At 37.0% G+C, this 18050-nt stretch overlaps 1 protein-coding gene across 1 annotated transcript in view; it reads right to left on the reverse strand.

Annotated features, from left to right (window-relative positions):
* Window positions 1-6729: 6729 nt before the first annotated feature.
* The window catches only part of FNTA (farnesyltransferase, CAAX box, alpha), a 30395-nt gene continuing 19074 nt past the window's right edge, over window positions 6730-18050 (reverse strand). The window contains exons 5-9 of the mRNA XM_030312512.1: window positions 16335-16461; window positions 14627-14775; window positions 9228-9290; window positions 7636-7807; window positions 6730-7360 (exon numbers count right to left, since the gene is read on the reverse strand). Coding sequence (XP_030168372.1) covers window positions 7238-7360; window positions 7636-7807; window positions 9228-9290; window positions 14627-14775; window positions 16335-16461 — 634 coding nt within the window. The 3' untranslated portion in view covers window positions 6730-7237. The remainder of the gene's footprint in view (window positions 7361-7635; window positions 7808-9227; window positions 9291-14626; window positions 14776-16334; window positions 16462-18050) is intronic.

Consider the following 18050-nt stretch of genomic DNA (forward strand, 5'->3'; position numbering starts at 1 on the left):
CCACTTAAAAACAGTTAAAATGGTAGGGATGCCTGGGTGGCTCAGTTGGTTAAACATCTGACTTTGGCTTGGGTCATAATCTCACATTTTGTGGGTTCAAACCCTGTGTTGGGTTCTGCGCTAATAGCGTGGAGCCTGTTTGGGATTCTCTCTCTCCCTCTCACTCTGTCCCTCCCACATGTGTGCTCTCGCTCTCTCTCTCAAAATAAGTAAAATAACCATTAAAAAAAATAGCATTGTTGGGAATGCAAGCTGGTGCAGCCAATCTGGAAAACATTATGGAGGTTCCTCAAAAAACTAAAAATAGAACAACCCTAGACCCAGCAATTGCACTACTAGGCATTTATCCAAGGGCTACAGGTGTGCTGTTTTGAGGCGACACATGCACCCCCATGTTTATAGCAGCACTATCGACAATAGCCAACATATGGAAAGAGCCCAAATGTCCATCAATGGATGAATGGATAAAGAAGATGTGATATATATACAATGGAGTATTACTCGGCAATCAAAAAGAATGAAATCTTGCTATTCGCAACTATGTGGTTGGAACTGGATAGTATTATGCTAAGTGAAATTAGAGAAAGACAAAAATCATATGACTTCACTCATGTGACGACTTTAAGAGACAAAACAGATGAAAATAATGGAAGGGAAACAAAAATAATATAAAAACAGGGAGGGGGACAAAACATAAGAGACTCATAAATATGGAGAACAAACTGAGGGGTACTGGAGGGGTTGTGGGAAGGGGGATAGGCTAAATGGGTAAGGGCACTAAGGAATCTACTCTTGAAATCATTGTTGCACTATATGCTAATTTGGATGTAAATTTAAAGAAATAAAGAGCAGTGCAATGGGGTGCTTGGGTGGCACAGTTAAGTGTCCGACTTGAGCTCAAATCATGATCTCATGGTTCATGAGTTTGAGCCTCCCATTGGGCTCTGTGCTGGTAGTGCAGAGCCTACTTAGGATTCTCTCTCTCTGCCTCATCCCCATTTGTGCTTTCTCTCAAAATAAATAAACTTTAAAAATTTTATTTAAAAAATAGCACTGCAAAATATTTGAAAACTGAACTGATTTTGGAATGTAGCCACAGACAGAGTGTTGTAACTTGTGACCCATACCTAACTATAGCAAATGCTTGCTAAAATAAAAACATTGACATTCTCCACAGGATTTAAATAAGAATTAGAGTCTCATAACATTCAAAACGCCCATAATATAGAAAATTACTAGGTGTACGAAGTATCCAAAAATCTCAATTTGCATGGGGAAAAACCATTGACAGTTACCAATGATGAGATGATACAGATATTATCTGACAAAGACATTAAAACAGTTATACACATGCTGAAACAATCATGGGCACTCTAGAAACAAAAGTTAAAATAGAAAGTATTACAGAGCATCTGGGTGGCTCAGTTGGTTGACCATTCAACTCTCAATCTCAGTTCAGGTCATGATCCCAGGATTGTGGGATTGACCCGTGTCAGGTTCTACACTGAGCATGGAGCCTGCTTAAGGTTCTCTTTTCCCTCTGTCTCCTCTCCTCCCTGCTCATGCTCTCTCTCGCTCTCTCTCTCTCAAATGAATTTTAAGAAATAGAAAGTATTGGTAAAGATGGGCACCCGAATGGCTCAGTCAGTTAAGCGGCTGACTTCGGCTCAGGTCATGATCTAAATGAATGGTGAATTCGAGCCCCACATCAGGCTCTCTGCTGTCAGCATGGAGCCTGCTTTGGATCCTCTGTCCCCCCAGCCCCACCCCACCCCCACCTCTCTCAAAAATAAACATTAAAAAAAAAGTATTGGTAAAGAAATAGAACTTAGGAAGAATTAAATAAACATTTTATAACTGAAAAACATATAACTAAACAAATTCACTTTATAGATCCAATAGCAGAATGGAGATGACAGAGAAAAAGTCATTAAACTTGGAGACAGATTAATAGAAATCGTTTAATCTGACCAACAACAAAGAGAAAAAGAAAAAAAAATGAGGACCTCAGGCACCTGTGGGACAAACATAAAAGGTCTAACATTCTTGTCATCAGAGTCCCACAGGAAAAGAGAAAGTGCTGAAAAAATATTTGGAAATAATGGCTGAAAACATACCAAGTTTGGTAAAAAATTCAAGATCTAAGAAGCTAAGCAAGAAAGATAAATCCAAAGACACCCATGCCCAGATACATCAAAATCAAATTACTGAAAACAAGAGACAAATTAAAAAATTATAAAGCAGCCAGAGAGAAAGAGAGAAACCTATGGACAAACAACCATCCTAATGACAGATTTCTCATCTGAATTCATGAAGGCCAGAGGAAGTGGCATATTTTTTCAAGTGCTGCAAGAATTATAAACCCAGAATTCCATCCAGTGAAAATGTCCTTCAAGAATGAAGGTTAAATATATTTTTAGATTAAGAAAAAATAATAAAATTTGCAATCAGAAGACCTACTCTAAAAGAATTAAACAGGGGCATCTGGGTCGCTCAGTTAAGTGTCTGACTCTTGGTTTCAGCTCAGGTCATGATCTCATGGTTCGTGAGATCAAGCGCCAAGTTTGGCTCCATGCTGACAGTACAGAACCTGCTTGGGATTCTCTCTCTGCCCCTCTCCTGCTCATGTTTTTTATCTCTCTCAAAATAAATAAACTTTTAAAAATTATTTTTTTAAAAGAATTGCTTAAAGAAATGTCTTCACACAAAAGGGAAATGACAGCAGAAGGAAACTTGGAACATCAGAAATGAAAGAAGAGTAAAAGAAATGGTAAATAGCTGGGTAAATGTAACAGACTATTCTTTTCTTGAATTCCTTAAAATGTTTGGCGGTTGAATGCACAAAATGTAAAACTGTCTGATGAGCTTCTTAATGTAAGTGGCTATAGTACAAAAGATAATTACACTATAAATGGTGGAGGGTAAGGAGACCTATATGGTGGAAAGGTTTCTAGAGTCGCCACTGAAAACAAAATAAAACCAAACAACTCAATCAGTAACAGAGGATAGCAGGAAAGTCTCCTCTAACACTTAGCAATTAAACACATTTCTATACAATCCATGGGTCAAAGATGCTGTCTCAAGAAGAGAAATCAGAAAATATTTGAGCTGAATGAAAACAGAAATACAAAATATCAAAATTTCCAAGAACAGTTAATGCAGTTGCTTGAGGAAAATGTATAGCATTAAAGGCGTAAACTGTGAAAGAAGGGTCTTGTATCAGTCATCTATCCTTCTTCCTTAAAAAACTAGAGAAATTTGCTGAAAGTAGATCTTAAATGTTCTCACCACAAAAAAAGTGGTATGTGACATGATGGATTTGTTAACTAACCTTAAATGTGGTAGTTCATCCCACAATATATACATTTATCAAATCATTATGTTGTATACCTTAACACACAATATTACTCATTAATGCTGGGGAAAATATTAGAATACACCAAATCAAGTAGAATGAAAGAAATAATGTGAGAGAATTCAGTGAAATTAAACATTTTCTATATCTTTTTTTTTTTAAGCTGGTTCAGACCCACTGACTTGATGTAATTGCCCATTAATGAGTTACAATCCAGTTTGAAAAACATTGATTTCTCCAGATGGAAATGATCCAGGGAAATGTTCTGGACTGTCCTGTTAATTTATAAGTTAGTATTTGGGATATAACCAATTGTAAAGTTTACAGCCTTATTAAAGGATGTAACTAGACAAATTTGTTCTCCTTTGTGAATCCTTCTTGACTCCATCAGGCAGATAATCTCTTCTGCTTCTTTGTCCCCAAATAGTATTTCAATAGCCAATAAACATTTTCAAGGTACCATGGTGCAGAGCATGCTGCTGGTCTCTCTCAAAATTGATGTCCCAGAGGACATAGTGGTGTCTTAATCTTTTCTAAGTCCAGCTTTTCTTAATGTGGCTAATATCTATTGACATTTACCATATTTGAAATTTAAATTTTTTATTAATTTATTAAAACAATAAACCTATTACATGTTAACAAAAATAACATTTTATAAAACCTGCATTTTCCAAATTAAACAGAAAAGTGGCAGTTTGCATTTTTGCAAATCTCTTTAGTCTAACTTAATAAGAGATATCTAGGTCTTTGTTATCTACTTCTACATTCAATTTGTTGCAATATAATGTGTTGGTTGAAGTCTATGAAGAAAATCCAGACTCATACACACATATATAGTTGGAAAGGGAGTATTTTAATAGCCTTTTCAGAAGTTGTGATACCTCTGATACTCTGATACTACACCAAAATCTGACAAGGGGTGGTTTTTCAAAGGTCAGTTGCAATGTGGAATCTGCAACCTTCTCTATGATTTATAATCTGAATGGATTGTTTATCTGTGCATGATAACATCATGGATTGGTCATTTGGAAAACAATGGTTCTTTCAGTTATGTATCTCTCCCAATTGTTGACACATTTAAACAGTATCAAAATTCTTAAAAATTATTCACTTTAATTAATAACATGTTGATTTCATTTGCAAGGTCTGTAATAGGTATTGGGAAGTTGCCAGCCTTACCGCGGTAGATTAAAATTTTCATTTGAAAACTCAAATTTTATCATTGGCAATAAACACTCAGTTGTTTCCTATGACAAACTGAAGTGACAAACTCTTCATTTTGGAGAAAATCTATGCCAGCCACCCAAGTATGAGTAACCAGTTTATCAATTGTTCTTTCAAGTAAAAGTGGTGTTCATGAGAAGTGGCCTGTTTGGCCCACTTCACAATTGTACAAATGCTTTTCTTCAAGACAACCAGAAAGATATGCTTTATGGACAAACTCATTTGGTCACACAAAGTACTGAAAAGACAGAGTATTGTGAATAAAATATATAATTACTGACTCATCAAAGACATGTTTCAGTGAATATGTGGCAGTGAAGAATACAGCAACTACTGAGTACCACTGCCTTGTTTCGTAGTAAGGCACCAGCAGTTTTACCCACCATTGTTTTTGCACCAACAGTGCAAATCAGCAACACAGTGACAGTGTTATTAAGCAAGTAGTTCTGAACTAGCAGACTCCTCCACAGACGTGTTTTTTCTTTTTTTTTTTAAATGTTTATTTTTGAGAGAGAGAAAAACAGAGTGTGAACAGGGAAGGGGCAGAGAGAGAGGGAGACACAGAATACGAAGCAGACTCCAGGGTCTGAGCTGTTGGCACAGAGCCTGAGGAGGGGCCCGAACTTGCGAACTGCGAGATCATGACCTGACCTGAAATCGGACGTTTAACTAACTGAGCCACCCAGGCGCCCCCTCCACAGACATGTTAATTGCTGGTCCAGTGAAAGGAGTGTGCTGCCAGGTTTATGTGTCCAGTTGTCCATTAAGGAGATGGTCCTCGTCAGGATTAGCAGAGCCTAAAATCATTATACATTTAAATCATAGAGCCTCCTCACCTGATCCCATGCCCACAAAGCAATGTTTTAATAAATGAATTGCCACCTCAGGCAGAAAATAAAATGCCAAGTAACCAGGCTAATTCAACTGTGTCTGGTCTGCTTCACTTACATTTCTCAGTGTAAATTCTGCTTCTTATTAAACAGTCTTGATGAACTTTGTTCAGCCTATAACTCAGAATCCAATCAATTTTGGGACACCGATGAGATAGCTTCTGAGAGTAAATGCTATCTTGCAACTTCTCTGTAAGGTTTTTGTTCCGTATTAACGCTTGAAATGGTCTACATTAAGAATGAGACTTCATATGACAATTTAAAATATCAAATCAGATTTTTGAGTCTAAAACAGCAAAAAGATATGAAATGTTAAAAATATTATTTCCTAAATTCTTCAGAAGACTATCCTACTGTATATAAATTCCTTTAGTTGTAGTTTGGTGCTTTGAACACTGAACAAGAACTCTTTATTCAGAAAGTGAGATTTAATTATGCACAGGTACAGAGAACTAACCTGTTCAACACTTTACTCTACTCTGGCATGTCTTCCTGAACTGTAGAGGCTGGAAAGCTATAAACTACATTTGCCAGATTCCTTTGCAGTTCAGAGTTTTAGATGTCATTCAGGTTCTTTCTAATCTGACCCACCAAAGTGAGTGAGCCTGTAATTGGGAGCTGCACCATGTGGGAAGGGAAGCAGATGTGCCCGCACGCAATGGGGCAGGGGTGCACAGTCCTGGAGTGGCAGCCTGTCAGCAGTTTCCTGATCCCGGCACAGGCAACAGCAATTCGATGGCCCAGTGCTACAGTGTGGCTGGGCCATGTATTTATGGAAGATCAGGTAATCATTCTGTGAGTTACTATATACCTTAATAAACCCTATAGGACTAAACTGTCTTGAGTAGATTTTGTTGATGTCAAGAATTGACAATTCAGGGCACCTGGGTGACTCAGTCAGTTAAGCATCTGACTTCGGCTCGGGTCATGATCTCAGTTTGTGGGTTCAAGCCCCACGTCGGGCTCTGGTGCTGTCAGCTCAGAGCCTGGATCCTGCTTCAGATTCTGTGTCTCCCTCTCTCTGCCCCTCCCCCACTCATGTTCAGTGTCTCTCTGTCTCTCAAAAATAAATAAACGGTGAAAAAAATAATTTAAAGAACTGACCAATTCACATTCTAATAACGTTTCCTTTAACATAATCATGTTTCTGGTTTCTATAGTTCTATGGCAGAATTTTCTTTCTCAGTGGCTTTTCTAAGCTGAGACAATGTCCCTTGTACATACTTAAATGCTATTTAAAAAAATCAAAGTACTTTGTCATTGTTTTAGGATACATCTATCATTTTATTATAAAACCATTCTTTTGGCATTAGTTGGTTACAGTGATAGCAAGATACTGTGAGTGTGGCATAGCAGCTCTAATGTAACAACTGCATTCCCTGCTTCCTGAACCAAAATTTAAATTACCTTATATGCATTACATACAAGTTACCTGCACTCATTAATGCTGCAAATTCTGACGCATATACCCTGTAGGGAAGAGCTGATGCTAAGGGATTAGAACAAATGTTGATAAGACTACAAAAGTTCCTGAACGGGACTTTGTTTCTTCTCCTTCCCCCACCAAATCACTTTGCTTAAGAAGAATCAAGTTACTAGTCTGAATAGCAGCAGCACCCAAGGAGCATCACACTTAGTTCTTGTTAAAAAGCAATACCTGTGCATGTTTTATACCACAGGCAAAGGGAATGATCACTTTAGTTTTAAACTCCTGCATTAGAGTCTCTTAAAAAAATAAAATCATTCCATCGAGTTCTTTTAGATGGTGTTATTGCTGTACATTTGTTGGCGGGTCACTCTCCGTGCTGTGTTTGCTTTGAAGGGATCTTCCGATGTATCTCCAATATTCCTTTCTTATAGTGTCCTTTTCTTTAGCTAGGATTTCACACAACTGAAAACGAAAAACAAAAATTCTTTAAAGATAATGGAAATCAATCTCTAGAGCAAATGCTTTCGAGCCAATACAGTTAAACTCAGATCATGTTCAAATGACCTACACCACTATAATTATACACTCTGTTCACTAGTGACCTGGGTTTTGCCCTAAACAGCAGAAATAGCCCTGCACTGAACTCCTGAGTGAACACATTGAAAAGGTCATGAATATAGCCACACTGGGTGAATTCTGAGACACCAAGAAGAAAAGCAGAGTCCCCACTGGCTTACCTCTAATGCTTTATTAAGAATGTCCTCCTTGTTGTCACATTGGTTTTCTAGCATGTCTTCATAGATATCCACGAGAAAGGCAATTAGGTAGGGGGAACTGTGACTTGGTTGTAAATCAAGTAACTGATTTAACAGATTGGGATATTTGGAAAGACCACGATCCTGTAAAATTCTAAAAGAAAAATTAATCCTCAATTCTGACAAAAGAACAAAAGTAACAGAAAGTTCAAGAGAAAATGACCTCTGTAACATGCACAAGAGGAAACTTATTTTGAATGAAGCTGAAACTAAATGAAATTTTTAAATTATGTGTGAATTTTATCATGGATAATTACAAGTTGAGTACAATTAGTTAAAAACAATAATGAAACTTAAAAAGGATCATTTATTAACTCAAACTGCTACACAATTAAATCAGAAAATAAACACCTTCTTAACATTAAGAAGTGAAGGAAGAAAACAACAGAGATGTTTCTATTTCTTCTTAAGAAGGTTCCTTATTCAGGGGCACCTGGGTGGCTCAGTTGGTTATGCATCCGACTTCGGCTCAGGTCATGATCTTCTGGTTTGTGGGTTCGAGTCCCGTGTTGGGCTCTGTGCTGACAGCTCAGAGCCTAGAGCCTGCTTCAGATTCTGTGTCTCCTTCTATCTATCTCTGATCCTCCCCCACTTATGCTGTCTCTTTCTTGTCTATCAAAAATAAATGTAAATAAAAAAAATTTTTTTAAAGAAGTTTCCTTATTCTTTTAGCTATCCAGATATTATAGGCCCCAACCCTGGACACATCAACAAATGTGACTGGGCTCTGTACTTTATGCTCTTTGGGCCTAGTTTCCAGGGAGACCTCTAAGCTCAATAAGCAGCCTGCTTATGTCAGTGGCCAGGCAAGTGAAATCTTGTCAATTTAAGGAATAAGACTTCTAACAGATCTTTAGAAATGAAAACAGAAATGCTGGCTATCCATCTGTGCAATGTGCTTATAAATAGTTTGCTTTGCCTTTATTATATTCCTGAGCCAAACAGAAACTAGGTGTCTAGGTGTGTATATCCCATTCTTTGACATAAAGACTACAGGACTCATAAATACAATTAAAATTGTATTATTGTTTAGTCATGGACTATATATATATTTTTTTAATGTTTATTTTTTGAGAGAGAGAGCATGAGCAGGGAAAGGGCAGAGAGAGAGGGGAGACAGAGGATCCAAAGCAAGCTCTGAGCTGTCAGCACAGAGCCTAATGTGGGGCTTGGACTCACGAACTGTGGGATCGTGACCTGAGCCGAAGTCAGATGCTCAACCGACTGAGCTACCCAGGCTCAATTATTTATCCAGGTGTTCTTAGGCACATTATAGAACTATTCTGAACCCTAGTCATGGACTATTCTAAAAACTATGATGGTATGTGCTTGGGAGGTGAAGAGAAGGATAAAAGGCACTGTTTGGTGTTACTGTCTAACAGTTACACTTCCCTTAGATCCAGAAAAATGGAAAATTCTTTAGTATCCTTTAGAATCTGATTAATGGAACATATTACATGATACATCATATTAGCAGTTGTTTTAATACAAAACAATCCAAAACAACCTCTTACCCTTTCAAATAGTTCCAAGCACTTTCATTATGTGGTACTAGTTTGATCATTTCCAACGTGTACCTAGAAGAAAATAAATACGCGTATAATTTGAAAAGCAGTGCAATAATTAGAAACAGTTTTCTAAGATTGTAGCAGAGCTTGGATATGTGCTTTCATTTATCTTAGTGGGCTGTGACTAGGTCTAGGACTTATATCTACATTAGACAGAATCCCTCAAGTCTGCAGGAATCAATTCATATTTACGTAGTTCCTCCCTCCTGGAAGTCTGTACCCAGTTCTAGGAAGGGACGCCTAACTAATATGAAGGCTCAACTCACAATAGGAAAAGAAATTGATGTGGAAGATTTCCTTTAATATAGGCTTTCCCTTTGAAGAAAATGTCAGCTAAAACAGGTTTTCCTCTTATCAGTAAAGAAATCTCGAGAAGTCTAAGATCTATATATGCCCAACAAATCATAAGTCATTCAAAAAGAAGAACTACATAATCTCAGGAGCTGTAATAAAAAATAAGACAGCATGGAAATTATATAGACAGAATAAAAATGAGAAACCAACACAAATGTATGTTTCTTATATTCTAAAAGATGTGATTATATATCTTATATTCTAACCATGATGTGATTACCAGTCAGAATGGTAATTCTCTTCCCTTTAACCAGGTTATTAAATATAATTCGGATCCAATTACAACAAATTCCAAGAGTTACAGAACCTAGCTTCACTATACACTTGCTCAAATAAGTTACCAAAATTTAGTAATCTTGGTTTTATTGCAATGCCATTAGGATAGCATTTTTTTTTTCACAGCAAGTACAGGAGTCCCCCTTTATCTGCAGAGGATAGGCTCCCAAACTCTCAGTAGATGCCTGAACCACAAATCCTTTATAAAGTATCAAATCCTTTATACTAGGTTTTTTCCTATACATACATACCTATGATAAGGTTTAGTTTATAGACACCAAGAGATTAACAATAAAACAGAACAATTATATACTCACTGTAATAAAAGTTATATGAATGTGGTCTCACTCAAAATATCTTATTAGACTGTACTCATCCTTCTTGTGATGATGTAAGATAATAAAATGCTACATGATGGGGCACCTGGGTGGCTCAGTCGGTTAAGCGTCCGACTTCAGCTCAGGTCATGATCTCACAGTCTGTGAGTTCGAGCTCCACGTCGGACTCTGTGCTGACAGCTCAGAGCCTCGAGCCTGCTTCAGGTTCTGTGTCTCCCTCTCTCTGTTCCTCCCCCTACTCACACTCTGTCTCTCTCTCAAAAAAAGACATAAAAGAAAAATTTTTTTAAATGCTACATGATAAGATGAAGGTAAAGGATAGGCATTGTGACAGAGCAGTAGACTATACTACCTAATGTCTCACCATACATATGTCATCAGGAAGATCATGTTTCTGGATCTGATGGCTGACTACAAGTAACTAAAACCATGGAAAGTGAAACCACATGTAAAGGGGGTGGCGAGGGACTATTGTAATAATAAACTCACTCAGCACTATGAAAAGGTTTTTTCCCAACATTTTTACATGACCTAATGTTTCCAGTTATTTTTAAAACCATGTCTTCACTAGTCATTGTAGACTATTAATTTCACTTTGGCAATACCTGAAGGATTTTATTTATATATACATGCACTAAACTATTATCTATTTTAATGGTTAAAACATGGGCTTTGAGGTCAGAAAGCCTAGCTTCTAATAGCCCCATCAATTATTATCCAGGTGCTCTTAGGCACATTATAGAACTATTGTGAACTTCAAGTTCTTCATCAGATATCTCACAGTGTAATTATGAAAATTAAATAAAAATTCCTGCATGTAGTAAATGCTTAATAAATGGTAACTATTATTAATAGTACTAGTAGACTGTGTACTCCTAGAAATATGGCCAGGATATATTAAATAAAAAAGAGCAATGTGTATAATACCATTGCCTATATTGCTGTAATACATGTTTGCAAATATATTTAATAAGGTTTGGAAGGATTCACACTAATTGTAGCTCACTCTAAACAATGGGGTATGAGAAGAGAGAGAATAAGAGATTTTGATATTTTACTTTATGTAATCCAGTACAATTTCCCCCTACAACTAGACTGCATTCCTTTTATAAAAGGAAAAGAACAAATCATCAGGTACACCTATATTCTTTAGAGTTAAAAAATTTAGTTAACACAACTAATTCTAGATAACTACAGCTCTTTAAGCACTTTCTTTTATCTGTATTAATGGTAACACCTTAAATATTGAAAATTTTTAGATTATTTTTTTAAACAATTTTTTAAAGATTTTTTTTTTTTTTTTTTTTTTTTGAGACAGAGCACATGTACAAGTGAGGGAGGAGCAGAGGAAGAGGGAGAGAGAGAATCTTTAAGTAGGCTCCATGCCTGATGCAGGGCTTGATCTCACCATTGTGAGATCATGACCTGGGCCAAAATCAAGAGTCAGATGCTTAACTGACTGAGCCACCCAAGTGCCCCTAAAGATTTTATTTTTAAATAATCACTACACCCACAACCCCACAATCAAGAGTCACATGCTCTACCTACCGAGCCAACCGGGCAAACCCCCTGGAAATCTCATAGATTCTTGACTGATTATTTCTATTTGGTAATAGAAACCCAGTAACCTACCTTTGAAGGCTATGAGAAGTTCCCACTTTCCACTCTTCATACTCAGTTTTTAAGTATCTTATTACATCTAGCCTAATGAAGTACACTATGATAAATAAGGAATATGAAATTCCTAATTATTAATTGGATTAATTTAAGGAAGAATAACCTGAAGCATTCTACCTTTTGGCAAGAAAGCTACTGAACTCTACAAAAAAGATGACACTTTGCTGTCCTTTACAGTACTTTTGTCCTAATCCTCACAACAGAGTATCAACTCTAAAAGAAAAAAAAGTAATATATTAAGGGCTGGATGATGAGTCCGAATTTTCTCTACGCAAGTCCCAGTATTTACATTTAAGAATAATATAATTATTTCAGTAAGTTCACTGTTCAGTAAGTTCATTGATCCCTTAGATCAATACTATTCAACAGAGATGAAAATGTTCTTTATATGTGCTCTCCAATATAGTTAGTAATCATTAGCCACATATGGATCCGGAACCCCTGAGATGTGATTCATACAACTGAGGAACTGAATTATGTGATTTTAATTAATTTGAATTTAAGCAGCCATATGTGGCTAGTGACTACCATATTGGACAGTGCAGCTTTGGAGAACAGAACAGTAAAAAGAAAGTGTAAGATGTTTTTGAGGGGTATGTGGCTGCTCCAGAAAGACGCCTGAAACAGAGAGTTAATGCAGGACACTTAATTATAAACCTTTCTTTTTTTTTAATTTAAATCACCAGAACCTTATATAGAACACATAAAAGAAAAGCCAGCGGCCCTGATCCAAAGAGAAGTAATAGCAAAGGAGATAAAAGCAGATGGTCATAAAAATCAGCTCTTCCCAGGAGCTGTTAAAACAACTTTTACCTTTTTTTTCTTTTGTTTTTTTAAAGTGAACTCTAGGCTAACGTGGGGCTTGAACTCACAACCCTGAGAGCAAGAGTCACATGCTCTGAGTCCCTGGGTGGCTAGGTCAGTTGAGGATCCAATTTCAGCTCAGGTCATGATCTTGCAGTTCCTGAGTTCGGACCCCACATCAGGCTTGCTGCTCTTAGTGCAGAGCCTGCTTGGGATCCTCTGTCTCCCTCTCTCCTCTGCTTGTGCTCTCTCAAAAATAAATAAACATTAAAAAAACAAGAGTCACACGCTCTACTAATTGATCCAGCCAGGTGCCCCTAAAACAACTTTTATAATTAAAATGGTAAGTATGTTCTCATCAGGCTATAAAAACAATAAATATATTCAAATTTAAAACAGACATTAAGGGGGCGCCTGGGTGGCGCAGTCGGTTAAGCGTCGGACTTCAGCCAGGTCATGATCTCGCGGTCCATGAGTTCGAGCCCCGCATCGGGCTCTGGGCTGATGGCTCAGAGCCTGGAGCCTGTTTCCGATTCTGTGTCTCCCTCTCTCTCTGCCCCTCCCCCGTTCATGCTCTGTCTCTCTCTGTCCCAAAAATAAATAAACGTTGGAAAAAAAAAAAAAAAAAACCACAAAAAAACCAGACATTAAGACAAAATAGACAAAGTCAGAAAAGAGGTGGCTATTAATGTTTATGGATATTAATATTCATGCCAATTCATAAATTCTCTTTTAACAGCTTTTTGTATGCTAAAGCAGTAGTTCTCAACTGCAGATGGTTTTGCCCCACAGGGGACATTTAGCAACGTCTGCGGACATTTTTGTCACAGCTTGGGGCAGGGGTTTTCTACTGATATAATAGGGCATAGTGCCTGGGTGGCTCAGTCGGTTGAGCATCTGACTTCAGTTCAGGTCATGATCTTGCTGTTCATGAGTTCGAGCCCCACATTGGGCTCTGCGCTGACAGCTCAGAGCCTGGAGCCAGCTTCAGATTCTGTGTCTCCCTCTCTCTCTCTCTCTGTCTCAAAAATAAACAAACATTGGGGAAAAAAAAGGCATAAAGGCCAGGAATGCTATAAAAACCCTACAACATACAGGACAGCTCCCTACAACAAAGACTTATCCTGCTCTAAACTCTGCACAGTAGAGTAACATGGCCTATAGGGACTATTATCTAAAGGTCACCAGAATTTAATAAAATACATTTTTTTTTTTTTACATTGCAATATTGGTTTCAGAAGTAGAATTCAGTGACTCATCACTTACATATAATACCCAGTGCTCATCACAAGTGCCTTCCTTAATGCCCAACACCCATCTAGCCCATCTCCTACCTACCTCCCTCCATCAACCCTCAGTGTGTTCTATATCATTAAGAGTCTCTGAGATCGTTTTAAAATAAAGCTTCCTAGACACTATGAAATCTGACTTCTTCTCAATCTCTAATAGTTAACGATATTTCAAGAAATGTAAGACACTACAAAGTAGATGTATACTAGAGTATCTGTAAATTTGTCATTATAGACTTCATCCATGTATTCTGTCCTACTAGTTCCATGAGGGCAGGATCAGGAGCAGTCTTTTTTTATTTTAATTTTTTTTCAATGTTTATATTTTTAGAGAGACAGAGAGACAGAGCACAAGCTAGGGAGGAACAGAGAGGGAGACACAGAATCCAAAGCAGGCTCCAGGCTTTGAGCTGTCAGCATAGAGCCTGATGTGGGGCTTGAACCCATGATCTGTGAGATCATGACCTGGGCCGAAGTCGGACGCTTAACCAACTGAGCCACCCAGGTGCCCGACGAGCAGTCTTGCTCTTTGCTGTAACCCCAATGCTTGAGACCTGACAGGTACACAAATGTTCTTTTAATGAGTGAGCAAGTGAAGATTACTAACTGGACTTCTCTCTCCAATACAGCACGATCATTGTAGCCAGTGGTGTTAGAAATTACGAAGTATCTTTGGTTCCAGACAGAGTTATTTCTCACATCCTCTTTGAGAAGTTGGTCTACATACTGCAGTTCATTATCCCAAAGTTTAAATTCCTAAGAGAAAATACAGAATATCCAATTAGAAATGTCCCATTATTTTTTAAGATTTTATTTTCAAGTTATCTCCACACTCAAAGTGGGGCTCGAACTCACAATCCCAAGATCAAGAGTCACATGCTCTACCGACTGAGCCAGCCAGGCACCCCTAGAAATGTCCCATTATTAATAAAAAATAAAATTTCAGCAGAGCTAGAACTGAAGATGTGGGTGGGACTCATCACATAGTTGGAGGAAAGTGCTAGTTGCAGGTCAAGGAAATGAAGGGGGGAAAGAAAAGTCATCAAAGACAAGGGAACGGTCACAAGGAAGGAAAGAAATTTTAGGAAGACAAAGCAAAGTGTCCTGTACTTCAGTACCATCTTCTTGAGAACAATTTAGATACCAAGAGGCATGTTTATACTATTTAAATAGACCCAAGAATTACTCTAAAGGACTAAATCACAGGCAAAAAAAAAAGGCATTATGTAACTAAATGCTTACGCATTGTTTAAGATGAAAATTTAGAGGGAAAAAACCCAAACTCAGTAATAATAAAATGATAAACTATAGTAAAGTGTATTAATTTGATGGATTTGATATGAATATATAATATTAAGTAAAAGGGAATATTAAAAATGCTTATATATGATAAAACTACATTAAAATACATGTGGAGAAATATACAAAACTGGATTTAGATATAAACTTTTACATTATGGAGCTGTTTTAGTAAAAAAAAGATCATAGGGAGAAGAGAAACAATAAAGATAATTAAGAAAAGAAATGAAATGGTCAAAATTTACAAATGTGGCAAAAATTGGGGATAATTATGAAAAAAGCCAATGGAGTTATACTTCTTATTTGATACTGGCAAAAAGGTAGAATTTCATAAAAAATAAAAATACCAAAAATCTTTAGAAAATTTATCCCTTTAAACAAATTTAGAAAAGTTTAAATTTTTAAGTAAAAAAAAGAATTTTGTGAAATCCTCTTGGTATAATGAATAGTGCACAAAGTAGCAATCACTGGAAAAAATTCATAGGAAACAACACTAGAATTGTTTGATAGAATAAATAAAATGCCCAGAGTGGGAGTTTTAACTATTCTCTACTATTCAGGATTTAGCATAAAATTTTAACAAGTGGGCAGAAATAAAATACTATTATTGTAACATCATATTCCAAACTGTATGTATGCAAAACCCCCAGTAGGTACAATGCCCTTGTTAATTAAAATAATACAGTTATATTAAAAAATTACAACTACATTTTCTATTCAACTTGCTAGCAAATATAAAATGGGATGCAAATTCAATCTAAAAAATACAAAAATTACTATTACTCTTCTTTAATATGAAGCTACTTACCAACATATCTTGAAAGGTTATAAAATTAATCAACATGAAGGATGTCAGGTTTAATTAAGTATCTTAATAATTCTTAGTCATTGTAATTGTGGGTAATGATCTATATGTGTGTTTCAGTTCAGGAGTATACTTACATTCAACAGTAATTTTAATTATTTAATTCAGGTAAAACATAATCTGAAAAACACTGTAACAAGAAAGGCAATACCTGAATAACCCACTGTCGATGTTGCCAGGCATGATAATTCTTCGCATCCTGATTAAGAATATCAGCAATAAACTCTAGCTCCTGAGATGGATCTTTTAGCCATTCCACTAATACTCGCCTATGATGCCTAAGGCCGGGAAAAGAAAGAGGTTTTGTGTTAATATATCCAAGAACTAAGGTACCAACTGCACGTATTGTATTAGGCAATGTGGAGGGACACTCAAAAAAACAGAAATTCACCTTTAATTCTCAAGATTCTACTGGAGAGAAAAGGTAACACAGAAGAAACACTAAGAGGGAAAAGTTCCAGAACAGTAAGTAAGAGCTGAAGAAACAAAACAGTAATTTGTGTGTAAAATGAAATAAAATACTCAGGGTTTAAAGAATGTTTATTTAAAGCTAAATCTGGAAGTTCAGTAATCTTTTGACAACCACAAAATCCTGTCTAAGAATTCTGAAACATTCCCAGATGGCATAATGAGACTACAGGAAATGTGATACTACTTAATCCAGTATAGAAGATCCTCTGGTTATAAACAGGCTCTCAGTTTTTCTGAAGTCCACAGCATCACCATACAAGCAACTGCTCATTCCACTAGTTCATGGGCAGAACTGAATTCACTTCTACTCTGGTAATTAGCTATGACAAGCTGCCAAGTTTGTCAAGAGTTGTTTCTGTACTAGAAAAATGCTTAGGTTTTCTGTTGGAGTCTATTTTTTAAATTTTTTTAGCTAAAATATTTATAAAAATTTATTAGTAAAAATATTCTAAAAGTCACTGTGGTGATGGTTGTACATATTTGTAACTATACTAAAACCACTGAACTGTACACATTTTTTTTTTTTTAAGTTTATTTTTGAGGGGGGCGGTGGCAGAGAAAGAGAGGAAGGGAGGGAGGGAGAGAGGGAGAATTCTAAACTGACTCCACACTGTCAGCGCAGAGCTGGATGTGGGGCTCAAACTCACGAACCATGAGATCATGACCTGGGCCCAAACCAAGAGTCCAACACTTAATAAACTTAAATAAATAAATAAACAAACAAACAAACTTAAATAAATAAATAAACAAACTTAAAGAAATAAATAGGGGCTCCTGGATGGCTCATTCAGTTAAGTTTATTTATTCTGAGAGAGACATAGAGAGCACAAGCGGGGAAGGGCAGAGAGAGAGGGATCTGAATTGGATTCTGTGCTAACAGCAGAGAGCCCGATGCCGGGCCTGAACTCACAAACCATGAGATCATGACCTGAGCTGAAGTCAGATGCTTGATGGACTGAGCCACCCAGATTCCCTGAACTGTACACTTTAAGTAGGTAAACAGTAGGGGTACCTGGCTGGCTCACTTGGTAAAGCATGAGACTCCTGATCTTGGGGTCATGAGTTCAAGCCTGGCATTGGGTGTAGAACTTACTTAAAAATAAATAAACAAACAAACAAACAAATAAAATAAATCAGTAAATAGTGTAATATGTGAGTTATATCTCAACAAAGCTGCTTTTTAAAAAAACCCATTAGTATTCAATATACTAAAAGTGAGTAGGGGGGCACCTGGGTGGCTCAGCTGGTTAAGGGTGGGACTCTTGATTTCAGCTCAGGCCATGATCCCAGGGTCTGGGATTGAGTCCCCATATCCAGCTCTGTTCTGAGTGTGGAGCCTGCTTGGGATTCTCTCTTTCCTTCTATCCCTCTCCCCTGCTTGCATTCTCTCTCTCTA

Source organism: Lynx canadensis, chromosome B1 (assembly GCF_007474595.2).
Source record: "Lynx canadensis isolate LIC74 chromosome B1, mLynCan4.pri.v2, whole genome shotgun sequence".
NCBI lineage: Eukaryota > Metazoa > Chordata > Mammalia > Carnivora > Felidae > Lynx > Lynx canadensis.